Genomic DNA, 25,588 nt, shown 5'->3' on the forward strand with positions numbered 1-25,588 from the left:
GGGATGGATTGAACTGGCCCTCACAGCATCTCGCCGTGCTCCCAAGAGGTGTCCTCTCCTCACCCAGGATGCCCCACAAACCCTCTATACCATAGCCTTGGATGTGGAAATCCTGGCTTAATTCACTATGACATTTTCCTTTCTTCCCTCCCGGGAGATCCTTGGCCTAGATAATTCGGTTCAGTAGAATTTAACAAAAGTCTCTATGCATACGCAGCCTTGTGCTGGGCATGGGAGAGAAGAAAAGAAACACCACATGGATGGTACGCTACAGTGGTAACTCACAGACAGCTCTGGTGTGCTCACAGCCTGATTTGACTTCCTGGCAAATCTTTGGTTGCTGGGAATTGAATCCAGGACCTCCTACTGGCTGCACCACTGAGCTACCCAGTCACGGGAAACTTCTGTGGCCAGAATTAAAGTCATCCCAAGTGAGGAGATACAAGCTTGGAAGAAGCTAGGTTTAGAGAAAAGTGACTGGCCACCATATCACCCTGGATGAGCCAGGGCTTAAGTCCTAAAAGGATACAGAGGGCGTTGACACTTTTCTTCTTTTGGCATGCGGGTAGCAGCGCGGCGATGGTGGCAGTGTGTGTGTGTGTGTGTGTGTGTGTGTGTGTGTGTGTGTGCGCGCGCGCGCGCGCGCGCGCGCGCTACATATATACTGTGTATATAGAAACTAGAGGACATTAGGTATCTTTGCCTTAATTTTCTCACTGAAATGGCAGCACAATATTTTGGTTAGACTGGCTGGCTGGGGTTAAGTGCTGAGGTTACCCATGTGGTAGCCATACTAGGCTCTTACATGGGTGACAGAGATCCAGACTCAGGTCCTTATGCTTATATAGCAACAATTTACCCAATGGGTCATCTTACCAGACCTTTTTCTCTAACAGTACCAAATTGGGGTTTCACAGACATGGGACTCCAGCCAAGCCCATCCTGCCTCTGGCTGGAGCAGCCCAGGACCAACAGTTTGAATCTAAAACCTATTAAGAAATTATCTTCCACCTGACCATTTAGAATCATACAAATAAATATTTTTTTAAAAAAAGAATTGAGCTGAGCCTATAAAGTGAATAAGTAAAACAATAAATAAATAATATAAAATTAATTAATTAATTAATTAATTAATTGAAAAAAAAAAAGAATTGAGCTGTGTGTGGCTGGAATCTATAGTCCTAGCTACTCAGCTGCTCTGGCATCTGAAGCAGGAGGATGGTTTTAGCCCAGGAATTCCAGATCAGCCTGGACTACATAGTGGAACCCCAGTTCAAAGACAAAAAGAAAACAACAATAAAAGTGTGCAGTGATTTTATTTCTGTGAAACATTGTAAATGAAGCCATAAAACATTCCTATCTTTTGGCTGAAAATTTCTACTCTAGGGAATTTTCTCCAAAATAATCCCCAAGAATAAATTATGAAAGGATGTGTGTGTGTGTGTGTGTGTGTGTGTGTGTGTGTGTGTGTGTGTAGGTTAGGGTTAGGGTTAGGGTTAGGGTATATATACCCGTATCCCTAACCCACACATATATGTGTGTGTGTGTGTGTGTGTGTGTGTGTGTGTAGTGAGGCTGCAGTGATGTGTTTCTTGTGTTTTGTTTTTCATGACTGGGTTTCTCTGTGTAGCCCTGGCTGTCCTGGAACTCTCTTGGTAGACCAGGCTGCCTCAAATTCAGAGGTCCGCCTGCCTCTGCCTCCCTAATGCTGGGATTAAAGGCAAGTACTACCACGCTCCATCAACTTTTTGTTTTATTTTGAGACAGAATCTCAGAAAATAGAGGCCTCAAAGTCCTGGGTAGCAGAGAATGACTTTGAACTCCTCCAGATCCTGCTTCCCAAGCGCTGGGACTACAGGCTTGTGCTATCATATTCAACTGAGGACTTTCTTTTTTAAACAGAGACAGATGTTCTGTCCTCTCCTAGACATTCCACCCCAGGATTGAGGTACACAGATTCCATAAACAGCAGAACAAAGGCCTACCTGGGACTAAACAACACTGTTACACATTCTCTGACCTCGCAGCCCTAGCACTGCCCGCCCAGCACTGCAACAGTCGGAGGTTCAGCATTCCTCCACTGCCTCCACCACCAAGCAGCTGCTTGGTGACAGTGAGTAGTGCTGAGGTATCATCACGACTAAAGATCTGTATGTGGCTGGCTCTGTGCCAACAACCTCCGACTCTCCTGCCCATTTACAGATGGGAAAATTGATACAAGGAGGGAAGTGCCAGGTTTAGATCCAAATCTCAGCTGACTCTAAGCCAAAGCAAGATGACTTCTGTTTCCAAACAATTTTCATGTCTCCCAAAAGCCAGGCCCTGGGAACTCTGGGGCCAGTTCAGTTGATGAAATGTTTACTATGCAATCGTGAGGACCTGAGTTTAAGCCCTAGCATCCACATAAAAAGCTAGGTGCTTGCAATGCTGATTCTGGAAAAACAGAGACAGATAGGTAGCGAGAGCTTGTTGGGCCAGCTTAGCCAAATCAGAGGACCCCAGGACCCAGTAAGTGCCTCTAAAAAGAAAGCAGAGTGCTTCTGAAGGACAGCTGAGATTGACCTATGACCTCCATGTAAATGTGCATACATATGCATGCATGCACATACATGTACCTGTATGCACACATGCATACACACACACACACACACACACACACACATGTCCCTAAAACCTATTCTGATAGAAATCAGATCTGAGGAGAAGATGCTGAGTCCAGGAGGTCACACAGGATGCTGAGCCTGCCTGTGTGAAACAAGAGGTGCATACATGATTATGTATTCGTTGAAAGCCTTAGGGGGCTGCACATCAGAAAGCATGCACTTTAGTAGCTAGAAACCAACTAAAACCAAAAGTCACCCAGAAAGTCAGAGACTTCCAAGACAGAATGCAGGGTATGGCCAATAAATCTAACTCTGTCAACACTGCCCAGAGGTCCCCCTCATCAGCAGATATTCATGCCACAAGCTTCCCTGGATGTGTAAAACTGCAAATAGTAATGAATGCTATAGAAATAATAGTTTTCTGCACATATGGTAAAGTTCACCAGATAGAAAAAGAGAAAGAGATTCATGAATACTAAGAGTAAGATAGGACAATTCCAGCAGCGTATTGTAACAAAGTGTGTTAGCAATGCTGTGTTCTCTCGGGATATTGGATTGTGCTGCCCTGTTATTTTTGTGATGCTATATGGCGTACATGAGACAGCCAAGGAGAAGGACATGGGCATTGTGACACAAAGTGAGGTTACTAATGACCTTCAGATGCTTCCTCAGAAGAACCATCAGGCAACCCCAGTGACGGTCATCCAGTGATGAAAATGTCCGGTGGGTAGCACATACCATGTAGATGCAGTGGAGGAGGATGTGATTCATATCCCAGAATCAGCGGATGGTGTGAGATTTCATCACGCCACTCAGAGCAGTGTGCGACGGAAAACTTATGAGCTGCTTATTTCTAATTTATTTTTTATTCCTAATGCTCAGACTGCCATTAGTCACGGCAACTTGAATCACGGAAAGCAAAACCATGGGGCAAGGAGAATTACTGTATGCTAGGACCTTGAAGAAGGCAGGGATGCGGCTGGTGCAGGCAGCTTTGCGGAGTGCAAGGTAAAGATGAAAGCAATTACACCCAAGCCATGTGCTCTAGCCAACTAAGCTGTTTCTCACAGGGCCGCGGATGAACAGCTCTGAAGGTGCTTAACACGCACATTAGAGCCGAGAGAAGGACATAAACACAGGGTAATGAGAGGCAGGTGCATTGCCGTCCAGGAAGTAAGCTATGAGCAAGCAAAGCTCATACCCCAGTTCGGAGTCAGAGCCATCACCAGGAGGGCGTGGTCATGCTATGAGACAGTCACAGAGATCTGCTGAGGGGCCATCCGGGTAGTAAGTGGAGCAGAAGCAGGTGAGGAAACTGCCCGGGTCAGGAAAAGAACCACTGCAAAGGACTTCAGGGAATGGCAGCCAGAGCACCCGCAGGGAAGCAAAGGGCGCCGTGTCCAGGAGTGGGCTCCACAACACTCTGCACAATACGCCATGCGTCACGCATCTGGAGGGTCACGCCTCAGCAGGAGGTAACAATCAGTCTCAGGTCAGGTCATGTGCCACACGGGAATATACAAGTGTTCCTGTAACCTTGTAATGGCACTAAAACATTCCTCTGATTTAGTGACATTATGTTTGTGGGGATGCTGAAGAGAGCATGCGTACTGTGACATACAGAAGACATGACATCAAATGGCCACACTGAACCACTTTCCTATGCCATCCATAGCCACTCCCATGTTGCCATGACAATGAATTCACTATATTGGAAACTGATCTACGTTTCTTGTTTCGTTTTTTTTTTTTTTTTAATAGGCTATTTTTTTTCCTTGCTTGTTTTGAGACAGGCTCTTTCTAGCTGGCCTTAAATTCCTTCAGTAGCTAAGGATGACCCTGAAGATGCTAAGGATGATCTTGAACTCACTATCTCTTTGTCTCTACCTCTCAAGAGCTGAAATTACTGGCATGAGCCATGGTGCTCAGTTTATGCAGTGCTGGGGATCATCATGTGTGCTTGGCAAGTACTCCGCAGACTGAGCCATGGGCCCAGGATGGCTCAGCCAGGAAAGACACGGGCTGCCAAGCCTGACAATTGGAGTTCAGTCCTGGGACTCACATGGTAGAAGGAGAGAACTAACCCCGGTGAGTTGTCCTCTGACCTCCACATATGCCATGGAACATGAACACAGATACACACACAGATACACACACACACACACACACACAAACAGACACACACACACACACACACACAAACAGATACACACACACAAACAGATACACACATACAAACAGATACACACACACACACAAACAGATACACACACACAAACAGATACACACACACACACACAAACAGATACACACACACATACAGAAAGAGAGAGAGAGAGACCCCACAGAGACACACAGACACACACACACACTAAAATATAATTTAAACAGAGAACAACTGAGCTTCACCGTCAGCCCCTAACGTTGCATCTTGAGCTGCAACAGCAATGCTCCTGAATATTTATAGACTCTTCAAAACTCGAACACTCAATAGAAATTACCACCAGGAAAATCGGAGCTGGGATGAGAAAAAATCAATTAATCAAACCCCCACAATGGCTGCAGATGTTGGAATTAGCACATGAAGATGTAAAACAACTACTGCCACTGAGTGCATGTGTCATGAAGGGGAGTCACCAGAAGCATGACAGAGACCCAAATTAGAATCCTGGAAGTGAAAATGGCCGTGTCTGAGATGGAGAACATGACGGAGGAATTAATGGCAGATTAACTGCAGAAGCAAAGACCAGTGAACCTGGAGACAAGAGACAGCATCCACATTGAACAAAGAACTTTCTGAAAGAGGATAAAGAGAAAAAGCAAGGGGACCGAAGGGACTTCAACTACATGTTGTGGGAGCCACAGAAGGAGAAGAGAGAGAAAGAAATAAGAAATACTTGAAGAGGCAATGGTCAAGAACGTCTTCTAACTTGATGAAAACTACAAACTCGGGCTGGAGAAGTTATGAGCATTGACTGCTCTTCCAGAGGTCCTGAGTTCAACTCCCAGCAACCACATAGTGGCTCACAGCCATCTGTAATGAGATCCAATGCCCTTGTCTGCTGTGTCTGAAGACAGCTATAGTGTACTCATATACATAAAATAAATCTTAAAACAAAAACAACCCCCGTCCAAGCCCATTTATCCAAGAATCACGATAGAAGGCAGACTATAAGCAAGAAGAGCAGTTAGCTAAAGGATGGCAGATGGCTCAGGGAGTAAAAGTGCGTTCTGAATAAGCCTGACAATTGGAGCTTGATCCCTGGAATCCATGGTGTAATAGTGAACCAAGTCCCAAAAGCTGTCTTCTGACCTCTGTAAGTTTGACGTGACAGGTGCGCCTGCAGATCTCCTCCCCATCTCTCTCTCTCCCTCCCTTCCTCCCCTCCAAACTTCCCTCCTTCTTTCCATCCCTTCTTCTCTACCTCCAGCTAGGTGTGGTGACTCATATCTGTAATCTCAGAATGTGAGAAGCTGAGGCAGGAGGATTAGCAGTGAGTCACATCCTGTCTCAAACCAAAAACAAATAAAAAAATTACAATAAGATATGTTTTAACTATACTGCTTAAAATCATCGATAAAGAAAAAATCTTGAGAAGTAGCCAGAGGTGAAAGACAATTAGAGGTGGATGTCGGAATTCTCGCATGATGCTGATGGGAATGTGGAGTGTAACAGGTCTGAACAATTTGGTTGCTTCTTAAACCTTGAGCCAAATGTGGTAGGATAGGTCCAGAGTGCCAGCACTTGGGAGGCCAGGACAGGAGCATCACCACAAGTTCAAGTCCATCCCAGGATACATAGGAAGTCCTAGGATAGCCTGGTTTAAGGAGTGAGGTCTTGGCTGGACATGATAATTCATGCCTCTAATCCCAGCACTCGGGCAAGAAGATCACTGTGAGCTGGAAACCAGCCTGGGCTACACGCGAGTTGAGGCTAGCCTGGGTGATGGAATAAGATCCTATTTCAAAAACCAAAGCAAGGGCCAGCAAGTCTGGCTTGTTAAGGATAGGTGTTTATTCAGACCACAGGATCTACAAAGTGGGACAACTCCTGCAAGTTGTCCTCTGACTCTAACACGGATATGTATCCACATACATGACACACATACTAAATAAATAAGTAGGTTTTTATATAAAAAATGAAACTAATCAAAAGTAACAGAAATCTTGTGATTCTTGATGGACTGGCAGAAGGATGGGAAGAAGGGACATCAAGCAAGCATGAAGAAATTTGGAGGGTAACAGCTACAGGCAAGAACTTGATTGTTGGAAAGGTTCCCAAAGCACAAATGTATCTAAATGTATCAAGTTCTCCCAAATGTGCAAATGTGTCTAAATGTATCAACTTGTACAATTTTACTAAGTAACTGTCCATGTAGGTCAATCACAAATTAAGAAAAGCAACAATGAAAAAAATTCTACATCCCGATTGCCCGAGGCTTGGGTGGTTTTGGAGGCAGCGGGCAGGTGTCCTGGGGTCAGTGAGCGGCTCACTGAGCTTCAGATCCCACTCCTCCCGGAAAAGCGAAAGCCAACTAGAGAGCAGCTAGGCTAGCCCAGGCATTTGGCAGAGACTGCCAGACTATTCTGGAAGGAATGTGGGTTTAATCAGTGACTCCCATCAGCTCGCTGAGTGACTCTCTTCCAAACCACATCAGCCGGCAGATTTCCTGAGGACTGCTCGTTCCCAAATGTATGCTAATGTATTGAAAGGGGTGGTCTACAAACAAAATCCAGTTCTTTGGGAAGCCTCCATTCACGTTCCTATTCATTCGCTTTGAAGGGCACACATCACTTCCCATCCGCCTCACTGTGAGGCTTCTTCACATGGAGCTGACAGAAGAAATCCCTTCTGAGGCCCTCCTGTTGGATCGATGATTTTTACCACACCATTTGGCTGCTTGAAGAGACCCCTCAGGCTGCTGGGAGACAGACAGGCTAAGCCACCTCCACATGACAGTCAGGGTCCCCATAGTCCCTGGCACTTGCCAGACTCTGCCTAAATCACTAGCCATCAGCTCTCTGCTTCCAGCTCACACCAGCATCCTGTATCCAAGGAGGTGGGTTGCAGGTGGCTGTGGAAGCTCTAACTGTAGCTGGACACAAAACTACGCAGATTACTTAAAAGGCTTTAATTTGGGGGAGAGGGCTCAGTGGGCAAAACGCTTGCCATGCAAGGATAAAGATCTGGCTTTGATCCCTAAAACTCAAGAAAAGCCAGGTATGAAAGTGTAAGTTAGCAGTGGGGGTGGGGGTGGGGGTGGGGTGGGGACAGGGTGTTTCTAGGGCTTGAGAGCCAGCTGGTCTAACCTCACTGGTGATCTCTAGGCTCAAGGGAAACCTTGTCTTAAAAAGGAAAGTGATGAGCTTGGGAGGGGCTCAATGGGAAAGGGGATAAGCCGAGGTTAGTGCCTGGCTCTAAGGTAGATTGTTACTGAGGAAGAGAGCTGATGTCAATCTTGCTGCCCCCCTCCCCACACACACACACATAAAATCCTTGTGGGTTCCTTGTAGATCAATTACACGGTTCTGGGATATAAGCCCTGAAGACGACACATCATGTCACCATGCTTTGGGATGAACGTGCTTTGTAGTTTCCTGTCCCAGGTCAGGACTGAGTGTCACATGTCATAGGCTGAATGGCATTCCCACCAAGTTTCGAAGGCAAGTTTCATGATTCCCTAGTAGCTTGGAACATTCCTGTGTTTGAGGATGGGGTCTTAAAGAGTTAGTTAAGGTAAGATGAAGTGAGACCCCGACCCAAGAGGTCAATGTTCTAATAAGAGGGGGCCTGAGATACGGACACACAGAGGAAAGCTGACAGGCAGAATACAGCATGCGCAAGCCAAGAGAGGCCTCAGAAGGAACCAACCCTGTCAACACGGTGATGCCAGACTTCTGGTCGCCAGAGTTGAGAGAAAACCCATTCCTGTTCTTCAAGCCACCCAGCCTGTGATGCTTTGTCACGGCAGCTTAGCACACTAATGCCGACCAGGACGCACAGACCCCTCACCCCCATCCTGACTCTGTGCTTCTTTCAGACTGCCCACCAGAGCCTATGAGCACTCAAAAGAGGAACAGTACCGACAAGGACTCTGTGAGGACCAGCAAGCAGGACCAAGTGTGCTTCTACTTCCTCTGGCTCTAGGGAATAGCTAGTGAGGTTCCCAAAAGGATTCTGCACTAGACACTAATGGTCCTGTAACCATGACTCCAGGGGAGGCCAAGGTTTTAAGGTTTTAAGGTTTTAAGGGGTCATGCTTTACTGCACCCTGCTGGGTATACCTTAAGAGAGCTTGCTGCATCCCCACAGAAACCCAGTGAGGCAGGTTCTGTAGCCCTTTTCCCATGCCTAGAGAAGCTACCTCTAATGTCCACAAAGGAGGCCCAGAAGGTCCAGTGTAAGGGCATTCTTGGGGGACCTGGGTGGAAAAGCTTCTACCAAAGAGCACAGGTTAGGCAGATCCCAAGTGGGTGCATGCTGGATTCCTTTGCAGCTCCCCCACATTGTGTGGGTACATGCCGACCAACTCTCAAACACTCCCATATATACACAAACTCTCACACCCATGCTGTGTGCACACATGCAGACATATAGCAGCATTCACATGCAAGCATTCCCACAAGCATACAGTCACACGCATGCATACGGTCACATACAGGCATGCACACTCACACACACACACACACACACACACTGGTGCATATACACACACCCAGGTGTCCTCACACAGACACACATGCACACCTGTACACACGATTGCTGCTTCACATCATGCCTGTCACACTCTCACATATGACTGTCCCACTGCCACCATAAGGTTACCCTTTACTGACCGCACCACAACTTAGATCTGAAGACAAGACATCAAGGACGGTAACAGACCTTCATCGCACAAAAGGTAGCGGCACTAATGAACAGACCCTGGCTTCTTTGTGGAGTGTTCTTCCCAGGAGGACCAAACTTGAGTCAGTTTTATTTGGACTACGTTTTAATTGCTTTATGTTTTGTTTCACAACTAAAAGTTGGAAATCAATTCCATTTTGGATGTGTTCACATTGCCCAGCTGAAAGCACCCTAGCCCTGGTCCCCTCGCCCAGATTTCCTGGCTACATCAGGAAAATAAATGCTCTCATTTACAAACGTGAATGGAAGCAGCTGTGTGAAGCCTCTGGCTCTCCAGGTTTATCACAAGCACTTGGGCGTGTTTGTGCTCCACTGTGGGACCCCAGAGCCAGGCGAGCTTATCAGTCACAGCGAGTGTTGTGCTCCGCACAGTGGCAAATGCATAGTTATTTCCATGAGCACTTCTGTTTTTATTTTATGGACAGACCTTGGCTTCTTTGTGGAGTGTTCTTCCCAGGAGGACCAAACTTGAGTCAGTTTTATTCAGAGTACATTTTTAATTGCTTTATGATTCGTTTCACAACTAAAAGTTAGAAATAAATTCTATTTTGGATGTTCACACTGCCCATCTGAAATCACTCCAGTCCTGGTCCCCTCGCCCTGATTTCATGGGAAGTCTCTCCTTCTGCACAAATGAAAAAAATCCAGTAAAATAGGAGGTCAGTTCTGAGTTTACTTTCACTGCATTACTAAGCAATACTTCTCAGTCCTGTGGGCTCACAATCTAAAGGTGTGATTTTATATATATATATATATATATATATATATATGTATGTGTGTGTATGTGTATATATATACACATACACATACATATATTAAAAGAATCACAGTATTAAAGGGAGCTTGTATTGTCCATTGTTTGGTTTGGGGCATTTTGAGTCAAAGTCTCACTGTGAATTTATACACCTGACTCTACCTGCCCTCCCTCGTCACCACACTGCATCAGCTTCCTGAGTGTTAGAATTGCAGGCGCGCACCATCATGCCCAGCTAAAGGGATCATAAGGTCAGCTATGTGACCTTGAGACTCCTCTCCAGTTAACCAACAGGCCTCTACAACCATTCCTTCTAGGCTCAATAAAGAAAGCATTCTGGAAGGAAGAGCGCTCTTCCAGGGTTTACAATGCACAGAACACTTCCCACTTCACTCCCACAGAAACCATGCCAGGCAGGCACTGCAACCCCTGTTTAACAGATGAGCAAACTGAAGTTTAGAAAAAAGTCAATTATCCAAAGTCACCCAGCTGGGAAATGGCGGGGCTGGGACGGGAACCTGGGTCTGCTTAAGGCTAACGTTTTCCATACCACCCCATACATCCATCACTTACAGATGTCCAAAAGGTTGTGCACACTGGCCAAACAGGCTGCTGTCCCTGCTGCTCCACACTCAATGGTGGCCCAAACACACACACAAGGCCGGTCATAGGGCTGGGAAAAGAGCACAGAGCAAGAAGTCTGGGGAATGGGTTCAGATGTACACCCTCAGAGGTTCCAATGTCACTGCTCCTCTGTGGAGAGTGACTCTTTCCTCACAGAACGGAAGGACCAAAGGCCACTGGAGATGCCGGTGAGAAGCTGAGGCCATACGTGCCAAACTGTGCACACAGGTTGACATATAAAGGGGCTACGGTGTCGTCTGGTGGTGGAGCGACTTGCCCATGATGAGAGAAGCGCAAGTATCATCACTGCATGGAAATTGTGGGTTGTGATGGGGGTGGGGACTCAGCTGTCTTCTTGTAAGGCACACACTGCTGTGACTTTCTTTAAACTCCATCTGCAAAGCGATTTCTTTCCTCAGTGGTTTGCGCTAGGTCCCAAAATATGTTTCTGGACATGAGGAAGAGATGTTTTCTGAGTACTTGTGTCAACAATTGTAGATTAAAGCTGGGCTGGCAAGATGGTGCAGTGGTTAAAGGCACATGTAGGCAAGCCTGGCTACATGAGTTTGAATGCAGATACTATGTAGCCAAAACCACAACCTACTTCCTGGAGGGAAATGTTCCCCCCCCTCCACCCCCCCACCCCACAGTTTCCTTAGGTTGTCCTCTGACCTCCATGTATATCCCCCCAAATAAGTAAATAAATAAGCATTAAAATATAAAAATAAAGATTAATTCTGACCCTATACAAGCATGGAGATTGTGTGTGGTCATGGAGAACTTCCCCAGACTGAGTTAACTTTTATCTGCATAACTAGAAGTCAAGCATAGGCCTGCAGTGGTGGTGCACATCTTTAATCTTACCACTAAAGAGGCAGAGGAGGGTGGATCTCTCTGAGTTGGAGGCCACCCTAGTCTATAGAGTGAGTTTGAGGTCAGCCTAGGCTACAGAGTGAGTTCCAGGACAGTAAAGGCTACATAGAGAAACCCTATCATGAAAAGAAAAAGAAAGAAAGAAAAAAGAAGAAAAGAATGGAGAGAAGGCAGGCAGGAAGGAAGGAAGGAAGGGAGGGAGGGAGGGAGGGAGGAAGAAGTTGAGTACAGAACAGGCCCTGATGCCTGTCACATACCATTTTACAAGGTCTGATTCTGGAAAGAAATCTGTGGCTCTTTCCATCTCTCGTCAAAAGCCTCTTTCTGCTTTCAGTGGGGACAAACACAAAATAAGGACACAAAACCAACTTTGCCCAACGTAAGACTGGAGGCAAGACTTGGCAACAGAGCAAGTGTGTAGTTAGATGCAGATTTTCTGGGACACTATGTAGGCATTAAACATGGCCATAAAGTGGCTGGTGAGATGGCTCAGCAATTAAGAGTGGCTGGTTGCTTTTCCAGAGGTCCTGGGTTCAATTCCCAGCAACCACATGATGGCTCAGAATCATTTGTAACTCCAGTTAAAGCATCCAAGGCCCTCTTCTGGCCTCTGCAGGCTAGCCATGCACACAGTGCACAGACATACATGCGGGCAGTATACCCATACATGTAAAATAAAGATAAAGGTTGAGAAATTAATAACCACAAAGATCACATGTCACCTAGTAAAACGATTTCAATGTAAAGCTCAAAAGCATAAACGTGGGACATAAATGGTGCGTGCTCCATGCTTTAAATGAACTGGACCTCAGTCTCTCCGTGGAGGAGAACTGGGAGGGAGGGAGGGATTATGCAAAACAACACCAGCCCCTATCAGGGTGATGAGTGATCATTACCAGAAAGGTGGCCTGTTTTGAATCAAGACACATTTGAAGCCAGGTGCAATGACTTCATTTATAATGCCAGCATTTGGGAGGTAGAGGTGGGCAGAGCAGGTGTCCAAAGCCAAGCCAGGCCTCATAGTGAAAGCCTGTCTCAAAAAAGAAAGGAAGAAAGAAAGAAAGAAAGAGAAAAAGAAAGAGAAAAAGAAAGAGAAAGAGAAAGAGAAAGAGAAAAAGAAAAAGAAAGAGAAAGAGAAAAAGAAAAAGAAAAAGAAAAAGGAAAAGAAAAAGAAAAAGAAAAAGAAAAAGAAAAAGAAAAAGAAAAAGAAAAAGAAAAAAATACCCATGGGTAAGGGCTGGGATAGCTCAGTACCAGAATGGCTGCCTAGGGTTTGAGCACTGAAAAAAAGAAAGGAAAAGAAAAAGAAAAGAAAATAGAGGCACTTTGGGGCGGGGAGATAGCTACATTTGTGCAGTTATTTCCTAATATGCTCAGCCCTCATATCTGAAGTTCTGTGTTTGCTGGCTCGGCGGTTAAGAGCACTGACTGCTCTTCTGAAGGTCCTAAGTTCAAATCCCAGCAACCACATGGTGGCTCACAATCATCCGTAAAGAGACCTGACGCCCTCTTCTGGTGTGTCTGAAGACAGCTACAGTGCACTTAGATATAATAATATATAAATCTTTAGGACGGAGGGAGCAGGGTCGACCAGAACAAGCAGAGGTCCTGAATTCAAATTCCCACATGATGGCTTACAACCATCCATACAGCTACGGTGTACTCATATATACATTAAACAAACAAACAAGCAAACAAATAAATCTTAAAAAAAAAAAAAAGAGCACGTCTGAGGTCTGATCCCAGGGGCCTCAGTTCTCCCCCATGCCTGGCAGGACTCCGTGGATATTTAGAGATATTTAAAGAGAGGATATTTGGAGAGAGGAGTGAGAAGCTTGTGAAAAGCTGAGGTGAGGGGCAGGCTTTCTCTGAACGTGGAGGATTGTCCCAGTTCTGCCGGGTCCTGAATGCAAAGGGCCGTGGGAGTCAGCCTGGAATGTAGGGCGGTGGTGGGGCGCTTACTAAGCATGCTCGGGCCTTGGGCTCACTCTTTAGTGCCATAAAACCTATGAAGGCAGGCCAATGGGAGCCAGGGCTGGGAGCTGACCAGTAGCCCCGCTCGGCTGAACGTGAGGCAGGCTCCTGAAGTGCCAGCCAGACCATATATCCATGTCCTGGGAAAATCCAACCCCTAGCAAGGAACCATGCTGCCGATGCAGCAAGGAGCTACTGATCGGAAGTGGGACCAGTTCCCTAGTCCCTGTGTGAGGCAGCTTTCTGGATACAGCTAATGTATCCAGACATCTGTATACAGATAACATATACAAAATAATGGGGGACTGGAGAAATGACTCTACAGTTACGAGCATGTACTACTCTTCCAGGAGACCCAGGTTCAATTCCCAGCTCCCACATCAGGTGACTCACAAGAACCTGTAACTCCAGTTCCTGGGGGATCCAACACCTTTGTTCTCTGCAGGCAGCTGCATCCATACGTGCACACCCACACAGAGACACACTTACACACACATAATTAAATCTAAAATAAACTCTTAAAAAGGTAAGGAAAGGGGGGCCAGAGATACGGCTCAGGAGTGAAGAGTGCTTGCTGCTCTTGCAGAAGTCCTGGTTCAGTTCCCAGCATCCACACTAGGAAGTTTACAACATGTTGTAGTTCCAGAGGATCCAATGCTCTCTTCTGGACTTGGTGAGGGCCCATATACACATGTGCACACAAACACGCATACTCACAAATAAAAATAAAATAAATCTAACAAGGATTCATTTAGAAGAAGACAAGGAAGAGGAAGAAGAGGATGAAAATTAAATAAAAAAATAATAATAGAAAAAAAGAGGGTGCTCATGATTTCAGATGTTTCAGTCTATAGCCTCGTTGGCCTTGTTTTGGGCCTGTGGAGGCTCAGTATATCATGGAGGGGACAGTATAATAGATAAGGCTCAGTTCAGAAGAAAAAAAGAAAAACAGGAAGGGACAAATCCTAACGTCCTCTTCAATGTGACCGAACTTTCCCTTTCACTAAGCTCTATTTCCCTCCCAGCAGCTCCCAGTAGCACCACAGGGCAGTGGCCAAGGCCTCAGCAGATGGGCCTTGAGGGGCCATTCAAGACGGACCTGTGGCACCCACTCCTGGGCAAGTGATGGCTGGTCACCCTAGCCTGGACTCAGCAAGAATCCTGTCGGTCACTTTGGCCAGAGCTCCTTTGCTGCGATGTTCCTGCAGTCATTTCCCATTCATTGCCTGTCTTCTGGCTCCTCAGCTCTACCCGGCTACTTCCTAGTGATGGACGCAATAAGCCAGTCTCTGCAAAGTCCAGTGTGGTGGCCTCTCACGGTCCGTGGTGGCCCTGGTTAGAGGTGGCCTTGTTGCTCTCCTACAATAGGGCCTGTGAGTTGTTCATTATGTTGAGCAGGGGTCATAGGATGGCTCCTCTGTGACAGAGTGCCTGATGTCCAGGCCACGCTTCTCTTTCCTGACCATGTCTGTGGCCCAGCAAGGGCCCAGGTATTACCTCGCATCCAGAGGACTGAGGGCTGGCCGCTCCCCGGGCCACACAGCAGCGAGCAGAGCAGGGCGAGCCTCTTACTATTCACCGTGGACATTTTCCTCTTCCAAACCCAGGCCTCCAGAGATCCCCATGGCAGACAGCACCAGGTCAGATACCTCACCCATACCGGCCTTCAGGCTACTACTCAAAGATTCCTCAAGCAGGCCAGAGAGAAGCTGGGTCTCCCTCCTGAGAACACCTCCCACAAAGATGTCTTGGGCACAGCCCCCTGCCCTAGGCTGAAACTCACACACAGGGGTTTGACAAGATGGCTCATCGGGTAAAGGCAATTACCACCAAGCATGATGACCTGAGTTGGCTTCCCAGGGCCCACAAGATGCAGGAAATAATTGACTCCCGAGAGTTATCTTCTGACTTTTACATATGCACTGTGGTGTGTGCATGAATGCATACACAAAGCACACTGAATGGATGAATGAATGAATGAATGAATGAATTTTTAAAAAAAAAAACTTCATCTAGATTCTACACTGTGGAGAGGGGCTCTGTAATATTGTTTGAAGGCATGAGACCCAAAAGATCTAGAAAGGTTGACTTAAAGAAGCCCACGCTGGCTTGGTGTGGTGGCACACACCTGCAATCGCAGCCCTTGGGAGGTGGGGCAGAAGGATCAAAAGTCCAAGGCTATCCTCAGCTACGAGTGTGATGGTTAATACTGCTGACTTGCCAGGATTGTTCAATCACAGAAGGAACACACATCTCTAGGTAAGTATGTGAAGAATTATCTAGATTAGGTTAACCCAAAATGTAGGTAGCACCAGGCTAGAGTCCTGGACTTGAGAGAGAGAGAGAGAGAGAGAGAGAGCGCTGTGTACCAGCACTCATCTCTGGCTGCATCATGCCTGCAGGTGCCACGAGATCGGATAAATAAATAAATGGCCAAACCTTGGTAAGGGTAAAAGAGACAGGCACTGTCATGGGGACCACGGCCTGCTCTACTGCAGGATTCAAAGCACACAGTGCAGTGTTTGCAGAGGTCTATGGTCTGGGGAGCAGGGCTGGGAGAGGAGCAGAGCTGCCCGGCCACACTGAGCAGAGACGGGCGTAGCACACTGTTGGATCTCAGTGCTCAGATTGGCTGGGCCAGCTGCCTCGGCCTGCAGTCACTCCTGCTTCAGCAGTGACGTGAACTGATGCCATTCTCTGCAAAGGCTGGGGACAGAGAGTTAGAGCCCCCCTCCTAGCATGATAGTCCAGTCAAGGGTTAAAGACCTCCCCCAAGACCTTATGTGTCCTAAGCTTGTTCCCCTATGTGGCCATGTTAAGAAATAAGCCTTTAATATAAGCATTTGGAAGGCAGAAGCAGGAAGATCTCTGAGTTTGAGATCAGTATGATCTACAGAGTGAGTTCCAGGACAGCCAGGGCTACACAGAGAAACCCTGTCTTAAGGAAAAAAAAAAAAGAGGCTGGGACTAGTGAGAGTCCTTAAGACACTGGACACTGGCGAAGGTACACTTGGATGGAATTATGGGATTTCGATGGTCCTCCGAGTTAGTCTCATAAGAGCGAGTTGTTATAAGAACCCCTCTGTCCTCTGCCTTCTCCCCCTTTCATTTTGGCTCTCCTATACCAGGTTTGACATAGTGTAATGTCATCAGGAGGCTCCACCAAAGCAAGTGCCATTCTATTTGGACTCTCTACCTCCAAAACGGTGACTCTATAAACCTTTTTCTCTTGATAAATGACCAAACCTCTGACGCTTTGTTGTGCTAACAGAAAACAGATGAACACAACCAGAAAGCATGGGTATGCATCATGAAGAAGCTAAACGCCGTGTTCTCTCTTCAGTTCTAGTAGGACAAGAGCTACACGTAGGCAGCAAGGTCCCAAGAAGCGACACGTTTGCCAGTGGAGATGGGACCCAAGTGTCTGGGAACATGGGGTAGAAGGTGCTGAGGACTGTGAGTGAGAAGCCAGCACACCACTGCTTCTGTGTTTCTGAGTGGCAGCAGCTACAGTTAGCACCTGGTTGACACCGCTGGTCACTCCAGCCCCTCACCCTCTCCAGCCTTCTTCCTTCCTCTTCTTTAGTAACAAAGCCTCAATTCTATTCCAGTGGCAACCAGCCCAGTCCCAGGGGATGAATCCAGATTGGCTGAAGACCCCAAGTTGGCAGCTCCTTACCCTCACCAGTGAAAGGGTGGCCATGGTCATGTGAGCTAATTCTGTCGGATGGTCACAAGGGAATTCTGCTGAAAGAAACTTCCAGCATTTCCCCTAGATTTAAACCCTAGGAGGAGGTTCTCAGGAGGGTAACTCTTTCTTCTCCATCCTCTACCTTAGGTATTTGGTGTCAAGGGAACTGCAGATCAGGGCCCGGGAAAACAGGGAGCTGGCAGCAGTCTGTGGCGCCCAAGTGTGGACCATGAACTGCCCAAATCTGCTGTGTTCCAGGCGTCTCTTACTATGCCAGACATTCCAATGCTGCCGGTTAACAATTCTCATGGTTAAGTGGCCACAGCAGACATTCTGTTACCTGCCATCAAAAGCACATCTACTCTCAGGCATGATGATGCACGCTCACAATCCTGGCACCAGCTGACTCGGGAGGACTACGAATTTGAGGTCAGCCTAGGGTACGCAGTAAGTTCAAAGCCAGTCTGGGCTACAGAGTGAGACCTTGTCTGACTGTCGGTCTGTTTTTCATTATTATAATCAAATACTGAAGACAGGCTATTTTATAAAGAGAAGAGGTTTTGCACAGACTGAAAGTGCAAGATCGGGCAGCCTCTTTCTTTTTTGCCTCTGGTCATGGCTTCCTGGCAGATGGTAGGATGGCAAGGGAGGGAGAGGTAGAGAGAGAGAGAGAGAGAGAGAGAGAGAGAGAGAGAGAGGCAGAGGGTGAAAGGAGAAACTGAATCACAGCACAATCAGGAAGGCAGAACGGGATGGGGACCTGTGAGCCAAAGGCTGGTGTGCCTAAGAGCGACCTAAGGACTTCAGGTAGGCTCCAGCTCTTCCTAAAAGCCCACGCCACCTCCCGGACTGGCACGCTGGCATCGAGGCTCTAGATGCATGAGCCTTGAGGGATCCCTCAATCCACATCAACCACGAGTGGCCTGGACGTCAGCTTGCCCGCTTCTTATTACACATGCTGTCAGATCATTGCACTAGAAAAGGGAGGCCTCAGGCAACGAATTTGCAGAAGTCAGATGACGGCTTATAAAGATCGGGGGTGAGGGGGGCAGGTCTCAAACTCCCTTCTTGGGGTGAGCACCACATGCAGCACCCCTGTGCTTGACCCCCTAGTGGCATCTGGTCGGCTGCCAGAGTACCCCAGAGCCCTTTTAGGAGCTGGCCTTGCCTGGCATCTTCAGAGTCAGTCTGGCAAGGACCAATTCAACAATTCTAAAGTGTCTTTGGAGAGAACACCCCACACAGTTGGCTTCTTCTAAACATGTTGCTATTATTGTGAATCTTTCCCAAATGGCGGCATTTTAAAAAAAAGTTTTAAAGGAGCACAAAAAGCAGAAAGAGAAAGTAAGCGTGCCAGGAAGTAATTGGAAGGAAAGCTTTTTGGGGGTTGGGGGGGTTAGGAGCCAGGAAATGTCAAGGAAACAAATCAGAGCTGATTTATACTTCAATCCCAGGCATCTGTATTAACAGAGACCCCCACAGAGCAGCCCTGACAAGCTGGCTACCAGAGAGGCAGAGAAAGCCACACTGGATTCTGCATTTGACAGTAACGCAACCAATACACATCGGAAAGAGAGAACTTGAGTTTAATCCAACTCTCTGGGCTTTCCTTGTTTTCAAACTGATTGGTCCAGACAATAGAAGGCCAAGAGCCAACAATAAATTCATTCTAAGCTGGAAAGGGCCTCCTCTGAACACAACCAAATATTGCTTTAATCCTTTGCATTAAGTTTCTCACTGCAGTATGAAAGCTCTGCGCTCTGAATCCTCGGCTCCTGCAACACTGTAGCTGGAGGTGTAATTGCTGAGCGGGTGATTAATTGGGCAGTTACTTAAGGCACTTTCAAAGCAGAATAGGAGATGTTTGGTTTCACATGAATATTTTTAGATCCTACTAAAGATACTGGCTTTAATGGCCCTTGCATAGAAATCATGTTTTGATATTCTGAAAGTCACTTCTTTCCCATATGTACTGCAAGAAGGGGTCCTTCGATAATCAGGAGAGAACATGAATATTTCTTCTGTAGCTACGTTATCAGGCACATCAGCCAGCCCCCAGAAAAATGATGTCATGGTTCTGTTCCCAAGGGAACGGGGACAGAGGGTCCCCTATAAACAGTAGCTTTTGTTGACTCTTTTTCCCCCCTGACGTTAAACTTGTGTGTGGTTGGCAAGAACTTCTCTTTTAAAAGTGTGGCCATGGTTTCTGCCTCGGATCCTTTACATGTGATTTTATTGGATAAAGAGCAAGTAGCAGGCACTAGGATATACACAGCTAGCTACTTCAGTGGTGACTTTAAAGGGGACTTCCCAGGGAGCAAAGTAAGCTGGGAAACTCACTGAGTGAAAGGATCTTTTCCCAAAGAGATGTTTAGTTCGGTACGTATCCTCCTTTCCTAACAGAAAAACTACCCACACACCTTGGTCAAGCCAGCTGTGGGTTCCTCATAAAGTGCCTCCCACACGTCTCCTGTCTTGATCAGTGTGTGCCTTTCTCATCCAGAAATACTGAACAAGCAGCAGGAAGCAAATGGTATCCAGGGAGAGTGCGGCCTTGCCACTCGGGACAGATACACCCCCAGCAGACAAACAACCCTGAAGCATTGGTGCTGGGTCACCTCTGACGCTTCCAGGAAGGGAGAGAAGCCAGTCTACACTCCCAGCCCACAGTCTATACTCCAAGGCCACAGTCTACACTCCAAGCACAAACAGCCTCAGACACGATTGCACAGCCCAAGCACAATGTGATAAAAGACACAGCAGATTCTCAATGGATCGACTTAATAGGTCTCAGGATCTGGGTTTTTTTTTTTTTCCTTCCATTGCCTTTAAGTCAAGAGTAGGAAGACAGCATTGAGTTCAGGGATAACCAGGGCTACGTAACAAGAAAGACCATCTCAGTGAAGAAAAAAAAAAGGATGAGGTTGGGCACAGTGCTGCACGCTTACACTCTCAGCACTCTGGAGACAGAAGCAGGGGAAGGACTGCAAATCTGAGGCCAGCCTGGGCTACATAGTGAGTTCCAGACACACCAGGACTATAGCATAAGACTCTATCTTAAAACTAAATAATCATTTCAAGAAAAAGAGAAGGTACGGTGAGAGCAAGAAGGAAAGGGATAAACAGGAGGAGGGGGACGAAGAAAGAGAAAGGAGGAGAAGAAGAAGAGGAAGGAGGAGGAGGAAGATGTGGAGAGGATAGGGGACATGAAGGAGGAAGAAGAGGGAGGAAAGAACAGGAGGAAGGCGGAGAGACCCTGGGCCTAAAGAGCCAAGACCTGGGCTAGAGTCTAGTACAGTGGCAGAGTGCCTGCCTCTCTTGTGCAAGGCCCCAGGTCTGTCTGTCTGTCTGTCTGTCTATCTATCTATCTATCCATCCATCTATCTATCAAGGTATTAGCAATCCTAGGGGTTGGGGTGGGCCATGGCTGCTTGCTCACAAATCCATCTCTCTTAGTTGCACACAGCCTGTGATCGCAAACAAAGGTCTTTCAGGGACTTTTGGTTTCCTGGTTATGGCTTGTGGTTTATTCTTCCCAATAGAAGTGACAGCGGGTGGGCGTATGCATAGGTCGAGAGTGACTGGCCCTCCACAAAGCAGTTCAGCCGCTGGCCTTCAGGATGCTGGCATAGGATAATGGGTGACAATTTATAAAACCATAGGTTGCTGGCAGGGGTTGGGGCAGAGTTCTCCCTTCGTGCAGGCACTTTGAGGGGAGAGGAAATCATTCAGAAAGCAGCGATTTTGCCCAGAACCAAGGAGAGGAGGTAATGTTGGCTTTATACTAATGTGACTAAGGACCTGTGGGAAACAGGAAGGTTAGGTCTAGAGTTCTTCCATTTTCTTTGAAACCCCAAATCCACTCCACTTTGGTCACACAGCTCAGTATCTGTGTCTGATGTCAGGAGTCTAAGCCAACAACTTGGTGAGCTCCTAAGCAAGCCTCCTTCCTGAGCTGCACCCGTAGCGCTGCACAGATCAGTAAGATAACAAAGACCACATTTGGGATCAGTCTAGGGAATGAGTGGTACACCTGCCCCTGCTTCCTCTACCAGGAAGCAAGGCTGTGCTTGGGATTAGACCCCTCCCCTTAGATCTGGGGCAGTCACCTCCTCCAGGAGGAGGGGAACTATTCCCTTAAGGGAGGCAGAGCCAAGAGAAATTGTAACATGCTGGGGGTTGCCACAGTTCTATAGGCAAGAGGCTTGCTGTACCAAAGGTAGAGGTTCTGGCCAACATATTATCAGATGGATTATCAGGAGATAGAGGCTGAGAAGTCCAGGCATACAAAAAGGGGACATCTTTGTTGTTGCTGTTTGCTTGTTTTTGTTATTGTTTGTTTTGTTTTCTTGAGACACGATCTTACTATATAGCTCTAACTATCCTGGACATTCTGACCTCAAACTCAGAGATCCTCATGCTTCCACCTCCAAAGTGCTAATATTAAAAGCATGCATCATTACGCCGAGCTGTTGGTTCTAGGGGTTTTTTTTTTTGTTTGTTTGTTTTTTGTTTTGTTTTGTTGAGTTTCATTATGTAACCCAGGCTGGACCTGGATTTCAACTATATAGTTTAAACCAGCCCCCTACTTGTAGAGAGAGTCACACAATTCAGTCTCCTAAATTCTGGGATTACAGATGCCACCAAGTCAGGCTCAAAGGCTGTGGAGATCACTACAGCCAAATGCACAGAGGCAGCAGCCAATGCAGACGCACGGTTTTAGTGGGCCAACTAAGGAACACAGCACATTCAGGTCAGAGCGGCTCCCAGTCAAACCTTCCCAGGCACAGACGAGGAGCTGGCCTGAGCCTTGCTGAGGTCCGGACTGTTTCAGGCGGACCAGACCTGGGGCCGCAAGAGCCTCATTAGTATCTCCAGCTCTGAGAACAGGCGGGAGGCTATGGGTCTGAGCGCACACTTCACTAGAGACGGTTACCCCAAAGTCTTTCCTTACCCTAGCTCTAGTGAACCCTAAACAGCCCTTGGAGTTCTTTTTCCTACAGAAGTAAGTCCCGGCACAGAAGCCGGACAGTAGGATCTTTCACCACCAGCGACCCCCGTGCACTAGGTGAGTCCCGCTCCTGAAGGTGACCATCACACCGCCCCCGCAGCCCTACACCCAGTCACGAAGCGGGACATCCCCCGGCCGGCGATCGCGCGCCCTCACCTCCCGTAGCAGGCGCTCCAGGTGCGTTTCGGCCCAGGCGGCCAGGGCTCCGGACGGTCCCGCACGCCGCAACAGCTCGCGCTCCTGCTCCAGCGCCGCCACTCGGCCACGTAGAGCGACCGCCTGGGCGCCCAGCAGGAGACAGGCAACCGCAGAGCCCACCGACAGCAGCAGGCATAGCGCGCCCAGCGCCCGCGCCCCACAGCCCGCGCCGGGGTCCTGCGCGCCTCCCCCGCCCGCCGCGCGCTCGCCCGCGCCCATGGCGACCGGCCGGCTCTGCGTCGGCGCTGCGGCCCGGGGCGGCTCCAGGTCGGCGGCTGCGGGGCTCGGCGTCCGGGCGGCCGCGGATCACGCACGCCCCCCTAGCCGCCCGCTCAGAAGCAGCGGCCGCTACGGGCAGTTCCTTCTATGCAAATAGACCCCGCCAGAAAAGGCTCGGGGACCCACCCAGGGGAGGAGCGGCTGGCCGGGGAGGGCGGAGGGCTCCTGCGCTCATCAGCTCCTCGCAGCACCCGGCCCTCGCCAAGCCGGTCCCGTAGCGCGCGCCTCCGTACCCCGCCACTGCCACCCGAAGGGCCCTACACGCCGGAACTCGGCTCTGCCGCAGCCCGCCTGAGGCTGCCGCACTGTTCGAGCCTTGGGAGTGTTCCTCAAACTTGTAGATTGACCTTTCTGACACTTGCAAAGCAAAACTTGGATCCCTGTGGGGGGAAAGTTAGAAGTTCTTTCTAGACGGTGGCTGAGCGCCGCTTGGTGGCCGAAAGCGACCCTTGCGTGTGGGCGCAGGAAGACTTGGTAGAGAATCAAAGAGAAACAGAGGAAGTAAAAAAGAGAGCAAGCGAGCCAGAGGGAGGAGTGAGGAAGGAAAGAAAGAAACAAGGAGAATAAGAGAAAAGGAAGGAGGAAAGAAACGAAGAAGGCAAAGTAGGCATCTCTTGTAATCAATGCTCACCATGGCAAGTCAGGGATGGACACTGGACAGAAATGCTCATACTGCGTTCCTGAACCAGAGGGAGCGGGTAGTTCAGGAAGCAGACAAAATTAATTAATTAATTAATTAACAAAACGAGAAAAGAGGCTAAAACTTGGTATAACTTGAACTCTGCAGGGACACACTTAGCCCAAACCCAAATCTGGAATGCACCACACTGACTTGTCTGAACCACAGTTACATCAGGACACCAATCGAGCCCAAAGAGAAAGCCATCCACTTACAGGGATGGCCAGAGAGACTGAAATTGGAATCGGGTTTTAGCTGCCAGGACCCCCCAAGGCATATTTGTACCTCAAAACTGGTCTCAAGTAACTGTCGCATTAACTCCCGTGACACCCATTTGAGAAAAGTCAGTCCTGAGCCGAGAGCCTGGTAACGGGCACATGCGCTACATGGGTTTTAGATAACAAGTTTATGCCTTCCCTTCCTGACTCTCCTGTGGTTGTCTGCTTAATTTCTGTGGCTGCACTATCCAGTCTGTGTTCTTAAAGCCTGTTGAGACCCAACAACACTTCTACTCCCTTAATTCAAAGGAGAATGCACTTGGCGGGAAAGACCCACTGAAGTGAAAAAGGGTGCGGTCTCCAACAACTCCCTGGGACTGGAGGGTGTGGCCTCAGTTAAGTGGAGTTTCCCGTAGGTAGTGGTTATAGTCTTGGCCCTGTGTGAAAACTGAGCGTGTGCCCAACAAATACTCTGAAAACCTCTTGTCAAGCAAGCCTGACAGTCAACTGAAGTCTCTGAAAAGATGCCAACACCGTACTACAAGTTAACACTCATTCTCACTACAAGGTAATTCCACATTATCTACCAGTGTTAGTGTTAATGGGTACTGTTCCATTCTAGAAGCGTCTGTGTATTGAAGAGAGTGATTGCCCTCCGGGTCTTTATCTTGTCAGCTACCTATGTGGATTAGCCTTCCTCCCAGACTGTGAAGAACAAGCTTCTTAATCTTGAAGTCCAGAGCCAGTCCCAGTCCTGCCCAATCTAAGATGGCCTCATCCTCAGTCCCCTTCATGATTAATCAGGAAATGGGGACATCTGTCCCTAGTTACCCTTTAACTGTATTTTGTTTTATGCACTGCTGTCTTCTTACAAAACACTATCTGGCCTATAGTCGATGCTGAATAAACACTAAGTGAATTGAGATGAGAAATATGTTTACTGTCTGCAACTCTCAATTGGAAAGGCAGGAAAGAAAACAGTTACTTGTCAGTTGGGGCCCTGGAAGGGCGGGCGGCATCCTCAGAACAGGTGATTGAAGCCAGCATGATGGTAGACAGACCTCATGGTGGCAAGGAGGGAAGCCAGCAGGGGGTAGGGGGCTGCGGGGAGCACTCTCTGGCTCACAATAGTAGGAAGCCATTATCCCTAGCTGAACTAGTGAGGGAAGCCTGCTGGGCAGCCTGTGGAAAGTCAGGCCCTATAAGAAGTCTGCTCACCAGGAGTTGTGACCTTTGGTTTGAGGACCTTGGCTTGGTGGGGGAAGGGGTTGGAAGAAATACTTCTCTCTCTTGCTGGAGACCTCCACTGGCTGAACCTACAGACCAGGAGCCCAGGTAATCAAACTGCAGAAGGCAGCCCCACAAAAAAGCAGATAGAGGGCAGATAGGCTCCCAACCTATCATGCATCGGGCCGAGCTACTGCTGCTCTGAGCACAACCTATCAGATATATCCTCTTAACCCTCTATATGCTCCCTAGAACCAACGGGCCACCAGGATTACTTTGGACTCTTCCCAGTGCAGGAAAAGCCAGAGATCTGTCCCTCGCAGCATAACTATTCCAGGTATGGGCTCTTTTTCCTATTTACAGGGCCTCAGTCACCTGCACAATGTTCACATAACAGGCAACCCAGAGGTGTAAAATCCCGTACAACACACCCAACTGAGCAATCCACTTATTAACCGAGAAAGTGAGGTGAAGCCATGACCACGAACTCACTGGTTAGCACTGCATTCTGCAGTAACCCGAAGGAACCAGTCTTGGAATACCAGAGCTG

General features: G+C 48.0%; 1 protein-coding gene across 1 annotated transcript in view; it reads right to left on the bottom strand.

Annotated features, from left to right (window-relative positions):
* Positions 1-23,180, bottom strand: part of Col23a1 (collagen type XXIII alpha 1 chain) — a 279,542-nt gene extending 256,362 nt beyond the window's left edge. Inside the window, exon 1 of the mRNA XM_052196168.1 lies at positions 22,594-23,180. Within this exon, the coding sequence (XP_052052128.1) occupies positions 22,594-22,854 (261 nt within the window). The 5' untranslated portion in view covers positions 22,855-23,180. The remainder of the gene's footprint in view (positions 1-22,593) is intronic.
* Positions 23,181-25,588: the final 2,408 nt, after the last annotated feature.

Source organism: Apodemus sylvaticus, chromosome 10, assembly GCF_947179515.1.
Source record: "Apodemus sylvaticus chromosome 10, mApoSyl1.1, whole genome shotgun sequence".
NCBI classification, from domain to species: domain Eukaryota; kingdom Metazoa; phylum Chordata; class Mammalia; order Rodentia; family Muridae; genus Apodemus; species Apodemus sylvaticus.